We start from the raw sequence: 6,734 nt of genomic DNA on the forward strand, positions 1-6,734 counted from the left end.
TTATAACATAAGAGTGAACCCTGAGGGGGCGCTCAGATGGCATATTATTGGGCATGGACAGGCTGAATGGGCTGGCAGCCATTCATCACAAGGTGTGTGTGTGTGTGTGTGTGTGTGTGCGTGTGTGTGTGTGTGTGTGTGTGTGTTTGTGTGTGTGTGTGTGTGTGTGTGTGTGTATGTGTGGCATGCAATTCATGCCAGGATGTGTGTGAGTGTCAGGACCCCGATACAAGAGTATGTCCCTTTCTACATGCCTGTTTTACAAGCCATACACTTATACCAACAACATATTATTCATTCTAATTCTTTCGCCTATGCTCGTTCCGCTCAGCTAGGGATTATCTCGACGCACAGGTTTGCGTCGCTTCAGAGCAAAGTTTAGCAATTGTCAATTAATTCAACATTTTAGTATTTGAAAGTCTGCTTCATCTAGCAATATCACTACTCCTAAAAACAAAACAATACATTAACTTCTCAATATAAGGTACACCAGAATCAAACATACCTTAGGCTATGACACGTGTTGATCAGTGAGTTACAGCGGAGCTTGCACGTGGAAGGATCTAAAAAGCAGATGTGCCTTCTCAACACCTCAAGCAGAATGTCAGGAATTTCTATGTGTCTTCGTAGTTAATGTTACCTTAGCCCTGAATTCCAATCTCCGTTGGCTGTGTTTGTTTTATTATCTAATCATAGTGCCCTCAGTGTGTTTCATCTGGTGTTCCCGCAATATGCAAATTACACATAACAATACAATACAATTGGCATCTTTGTGATCTTCAATGATCTAGAGAAGAACCCGCGGACCATGCGGCAGCAAGGACCACCTTCTTCCCTTGACAGGGCCCCATCCTGTGGGAGGCAGTGGCTCAGTGGGTAGAGCTAAACGCTTGGGAACCGGAGGGTTGCCGGTTCAAGCCCCTGCCAAGGTGCCCCTGAGCAAGGCACCGATCCCTCAATTGCTCCCCCCTCTGCGAAGGGTGGTAACTGTAATGTAAGTCGCTTTGGATAAAAGCGTCTGCCAAATGATTGTAATGTAATGTAATCATGAAACTATACACGACTGGCTGCCAAAGGGGTAGCCAATCAAATGAATTCATTTGTTAACTAAAATTCGGTTTTCTTTCTTCTATTCATTAATGACCAAAGGTTGTTGTTTACGCTATTATACTGTAAATGTGACCATCACACATTGATTTATGTATCACTAGTACAGATAAATAGCGTTGTTTGTCTTTAAAGTTTGGTCTTTCATTGTGCTGTAACATAAAAACATAATACGTACCAGCCATCCTGACATTGGAGATGGAGCAAGCTGCCAAATTTCATACTCTACTGTATTATTGGCAGTCAATTTATTGTTGACCATACACACTTTAAAAAGGTTTGCTTATTAATTTAGCCTCCCATCTTTGGCCAGTGCATTCTTGTATTACAAGTGTGTTGTCTTTCACCTCCAAACACCTTTGTGTCGCTCTGTTCTTAAGTTCTTTGCCCTAAAAAAGGGGAGAAGAAGAATCAAGAACATTGACGTTTTTCTTCCCATAATATTCAGACAGCCATTTTTCCCATTTTGGTTACGATCATTTCTTTCATCCTGAGAATTTAGTGAGAAAAACGTGAGACCTAATATAACAAAGGCCGGACTAATCACCAATAATTCCAACTCTACACTGACTTTTAAAGAACTTCCTATAATATTTGCCAAAAACAACATGAAAGTGTTTTATGTTGTAGTACCTGACTGAAGTCCCAGTAAATCCCCATCCCCTTCTGTATCGCTTCTTTGCAGCTGTAAAGGCCGGGCTCGTTCTCTTTGCCGCCGGGGTCGGTCAAACACCGGTTGTCATGGCCCTTGAAAGATTTGATGCCGCCAATGTAAAGCTCACCATTTGCACGGTAATATGTGTACTGAAATCATACAAAAGGTCAGTATCAGTATCTTTTACTCTTACTATTGTACATTTTCAATTTTAACACCTTATCTTGGCTGACTTACTTGAGGTTGATAGTAGTAGCAGGGATGGGCGATGGGTGTGTGACCTGGCACGGGACCTTGGTCTATGCATCTGTCCGCATCAAGGTTCTTTAGCTATACATTTGAGAATGATGAAAACCAAGTGAAAAGTAATAAATCAATGACAATTCATGACAGAACACAAGTACATATGTGTAATACACAATATATAAAAGCACACTCACTCCCCCATAGGCAAGTAGATCATCCCAGGATTCCAACTTAGGAAACACATTATCTAGGTACCATTTGAAAGGTTTACATTTCAATTTTTCTCTGAGTTGTTTGCGCTCAGAGACATCCCCTATGTCAATCCCGTGGTTCTGCAGAGGCAAAGAATTTGACATGATGAGCTTGTGATAGCTTGTAAATGCAGAAGGTTCAATTACCTTGATAGATTTGTGAGTGCTAAGCAATACAGGAGTGTTAAAATTATTATTATATTATATTATATTATATAATATTAGTAGATCTAAAAAATGTATTAAGTATCCTGTTGTAGGAGCCTTGAGTTGTATGCTTGTTTTGTATCCAGTGGATGGACAGAATTGGTAAATACCTCAAATGGCAAGTTCCAAGCCAAATTGACATTGTGTTTGTATTCATCCAACCAGATTTCAGCGACTCTCAGAGCATTTCTCCTCATGTATTGTGACAGGTCAGGCGCGTAAGGCTTGTGGAGCCTCGCAATGTGGGCAATCTTAGAGCATGGGACAACCTCAACAGACCCTCCACATGTCCACACCTGTAACGGCAGCAATACACAATAAATACCATCCACTAAACTGCCAATAAAACTAAACCAAAATTTGAAATAACCTCTAATGCATTTGTTATAGAATGAGCCATGTCCATCCATACTCCAGAAATCCAACACATGACGTCATGGCTCATTTTGACCCCAACATTTGTTACAATTCAGTGCATTCATAAGAACATTATAGTCTGATTTTCATTCAGTGAGAAAAGTAATAACGTTACTTTGGCAATAACATGCATATACAATTTGTTAACTCATTGACTATAAATAAAGAATATACAGCGTTTGAGAATATTTGAAGTTTTAACATGACTTGACTGTGACTGCATCGTCACATGTAGGATTTGGATGTAGAGTTTTGTCTATACTCACACGAATTCCCAGCTCAACATTTTCCCCACCATACACTTTCATTCCGGGATCAAGGACTCCAATTTCCCCTAGAAACTTCCTATCAGCAACTAAAATTCCCATGAGCGATGGACTCCTGCAGGAAAACAATATCATGAACACATAGAAGCCACTGATTCAGAATTCCTGGCTCACCAACCAAATCATGAGTTATCACGTAATACAATTATTTAAAATGCTCATCACATCAATATTTACAATTAAAACAATGATGCATTTCACATGAACTTACTTCCCAGGCAATGAAGCATCATTGAGTTTGTAATACTCGGGTGAAAAGGTTTCATACATGCACTCCAAAGTCCAGTCAAAGGCCTGTGCTGCAGGAAGGTATTGAATAACCTGGAAGTCATCATAGTAGACTAAGTCAAACACAGGGGATGTCACCACTGTTCGGTCTCCCTTGATCTGTGTAAGCAGGGGCTCAGCCCTAGAAGGAGAGAGGAGGAAACGAGTTTACACATGCAGCTGATGCACACCTGTAAATGAAATCTTGTGTCTACAACGGGAAAGTGTTTTTGAATTTGGTCCCTGCCTTTCAAGTACAAGTACAAGTATTATGAGTAAAGATTGCACTTATGGCTCCACTTTTAAAATCAGCATCTCCAAGAATCAGTGCCACACAATCTTTCAAATAAAGAATTAAACAGGAGCCTCTTTGCCATATTCTTACCACATCTCATGGACTTCGATGTGGGCATCCAGAATGGCGACCACGTCGGCAGTAGCAGCACTCCATCCAGAAACTCTGGCTTGAGAAAGCCCTTTCTGCTCGGTATGCCTCACTCTTGTAATCTTGAGACCTGGGTTCTGCTCCTCAAGAGACTTTATGTATATGTCAAGATCCCCCTTCAGGTCCTCTGATTTGACAGGAAAAGGTGCATAGATACAGTATCTTGAGTTTAGAGAATAACATAGTGGATTTACTGTATATACTGTACACAAAGGCACCTACAGCCATATCAGTGATGAACAGTGATTGTAAAATCAAAGGACCAGAATTAAAGAAAGCCACCTGACACCTTTAAATTTGGGTCGGACTCAAATTTAAAGGGGAAGAATATGCCCACAAGCTGATTAGTGAAGGTCTTATTCTCCATGACAAAATATCTAATTAACGCAATGATATCCCATTGTATATTTATTGATGGAATGCGTCGATAAAGTTAATTTAGCTAGGTGCGTTCCATTACATGCTTTACTTCACTTTATCGCCCCCTCATGGTTGTCATTTTTGTTACATGGCTAAAGCTGATGCTTGATTGCTCTGTATCCAAATTTCACATTTGCATGTTGCACCATTTGGGCTGCAGCATCTGTTTTAGGTCAATTCTGGCAGAAAATTATTGTAACAAACTTAAAATGTTAGAAAACATGGCTACTGAAGAGAAGTTATGTCTCTATGAAACCAAGTATTGAAGATTGACAAACTCTCTCAAACTCTGTAGAAAGAGAATTTGACATTCAGTTTTTTTTCCCTTTTTTTTTTGCAATAGCTTAAGTTTGAGCAGCAGTAAGTAAGTAGTAAGCCTGATTGCTGATTTGCAGTTAGAGAGGCATCTCAGTGTCAATTGAAACAAGAAATTGGGTTAGGTTAAACAAGGTTAAAGCAAGTATTAACAATGGCAGCAGGGTTGGGCTCTGTGATAACATTGTCACATTCACACAAACACACCTTCAGTACTTGCGTCGTCTACCATAATGATCTCTTTCAGCAGGTATTTAGGGGTGCGGTCAATGATGCTGCGCAAGGCTCGTTTGAGAATAGATAACGCCTCATTCAGGTAGATCAACACTACTCCAATCGTTGGCAAGTCCTTTGGATAAGTTTTTTTTAAACACCTGTTTAGGAACAAACATGTTAGGCTGTTTAGTGAACCTGTTAACTGATGTCAATAATAACCAGGGCAGAGTGAAAGCATACCCTGGATCCCTGGTGTCTCGAAGAACTCGATCGAGTGGAAGCTGATCACTGAGAAAAGTATTGTAACCATACTTCTGAAACAAAGCCTCAGCCTGAATTTGGTCTTCCTCAGAAAGATCCTCTCCCCACCTTCCGAATAGGGGGGACAAAGGGAAGACTTTTTTCTTTTTGGGGGCCTCCTTTTGGTCCTTGCTGTCTGCTTCCAGTTGATCTTTTTGTTGTAACTTTTGGGCCTCCTTTTGGTCCTTGCTGTCTGCTTCCAATTGATCTTTTTGTTGTAACTTTTGGGCCCTCTTTTGGTCCTTGCTGTCTGCTTCCAGTTGATCTTTTTGCTGTAACTTTTGGACCTCCTTTTGGACCTTGCTGTATGCTTCCAGTTGGTCTTTTTGGTTTGTTTGGACTTGCTCTACAGCTTTTCTTTGTTGTGCAATCACGTCCATCATGGTATTTTGCTTTTTGTCTAAAGCTTTGAGGACAGTGTCTTTATATATTTTAATAGATCAGTAGAGAGTGAGAGAGAATGAGAGAGAGGGATAAAGCAGACCCATTCAAAGTTCAGCAATCATTATCATCACAAGACAAATGCAGAGACTTAAATAATTGTGACACTTCACATCCATTTTTTCATAAACATAACTTTCATACACAATGAAAATTAAACCTTAAAACAAATGACAACTACAAATCACGCTCTCACCTTCATTTATAGGAATGTCTTGATGACAAAATAGTTACTCAAAGTAGTACAGGCTACATTCACAATAAATAATGATAATAACAAATAAATATTTGTACATAGCCATAACTCACTCATTTCTTGTTGAACATTTCCAATGACGTGTAGAGCTGCCTCTTGTTTGGCAGAGGTGGTCGTCTGATATTCATATCCAATCTTTAAAAGGAAAAATATCACCACCGAAACCCCCAGAATAAGGATCAGTGGCTTGGCCCGCACTTCCCTCATAGTCACAACGTTGTCACAATAATCTGACTGAAGTGCAGTTAATGCAAAAACGTTCTGACTGGTTGAGCCAGTTCTCCATATACATCGTTCTTTGTGTCGGTGAATTGGCTCAAATCCCAACAAGGTGTGAAGCACGGCTCAATCACAGGAGGAGAAATGAGAGAGAAGAAGAAAAAGGACAGAAATATTGATTGGTGTTGTGGAAAAATAACTTTATTTATTATGTGTTTAATGTGTTTAACTTAGCATTCAGGCGTGCATCTGGGTCGCTTCACCTTTTGTAATGATAACATAGAGATGTTTAGGCTTCCATTTGTGCATGTTGTCGTGTCTTCACTCTTTCAGGTGTGGTTAATGGTATCCTTCAACACACACCCACAAACTCGAAACAGTCAGAAAAAAATGCAGCATGGCAGGAGATTCTGTCATGGGCCTGGATTGTTTGATTCCTCATTAACTGTTTCATTGTCTTTACTTTGTTTTCTTTTTCACCTATTTTACATGTTTGTATGGGAACATGTCCATGTTCCCATTATTGTTTTTTTCTCTCTCTGTCTAAAAACAATTCTTTCATAACAGCATGCTCATTATGTCAGATGCTTTCTTCAATAAAAATATTCAACACGAGTGAACACTGTGATCCTGCCAACAATGACAA

The 6,734-nt window shown here is 39.8% G+C and overlaps 1 protein-coding gene across 1 annotated transcript; it reads right to left on the bottom strand.

The window, feature by feature from the left end:
• Positions 1 to 1,050: 1,050 nt before the first annotated feature.
• Positions 1,051 to 6,121, bottom strand: LOC142992149 (putative polypeptide N-acetylgalactosaminyltransferase 8). The gene is made up of 11 exons (XM_076142465.1): positions 5,923 to 6,121; positions 5,113 to 5,593; positions 4,864 to 5,030; positions 3,862 to 4,048; positions 3,421 to 3,618; positions 3,150 to 3,264; positions 2,577 to 2,762; positions 2,203 to 2,340; positions 2,000 to 2,092; positions 1,741 to 1,911; positions 1,051 to 1,496 (listed from the first exon to the last, which is right to left on the bottom strand). The coding sequence occupies exons 1-11, from the start codon at positions 6,074 to 6,076 to the stop codon at positions 1,377 to 1,379; spliced, it is 2,010 nt and encodes a 669-aa protein (XP_075998580.1). The 5' UTR covers positions 6,077 to 6,121; the 3' UTR covers positions 1,051 to 1,376.
• Positions 6,122 to 6,734: the final 613 nt, after the last annotated feature.

The sequence above is a fragment of the Genypterus blacodes genome, unplaced genomic scaffold (genome assembly GCF_046128005.1).
Source record: "Genypterus blacodes isolate CSIRO-AG114 ecotype Tasmania unplaced genomic scaffold, CSIRO-AGI_Gbla_v1 ptg000021l_1, whole genome shotgun sequence".
NCBI lineage: Eukaryota > Metazoa > Chordata > Actinopteri > Ophidiiformes > Ophidiidae > Genypterus > Genypterus blacodes.

What these genes read in the sequence shown, in the direction of transcription:
- LOC142992149 (XM_076142465.1), bottom strand. Translation starts at nt 6,076, where the DNA reads ATGAGGGAAGTGCGGGCCAAGCCACTGATCCTTATTCTGGGGGTTTCG. An exon ending in AGACGACGCAAGTACTGAAG is followed by an intron (nt 4,049 to 4,863) that starts GTGTGTTTGTGT and finishes CTGTCAAATCAG; the next exon opens with AGGACCTGAAGGGGGATCTT. An exon ending in ATCTACTTGCCTATGGGGGA is followed by an intron (nt 2,093 to 2,202) that starts GTGAGTGTGCTT and finishes TCAAATGTATAG; the next exon opens with CTAAAGAACCTTGATGCGGA.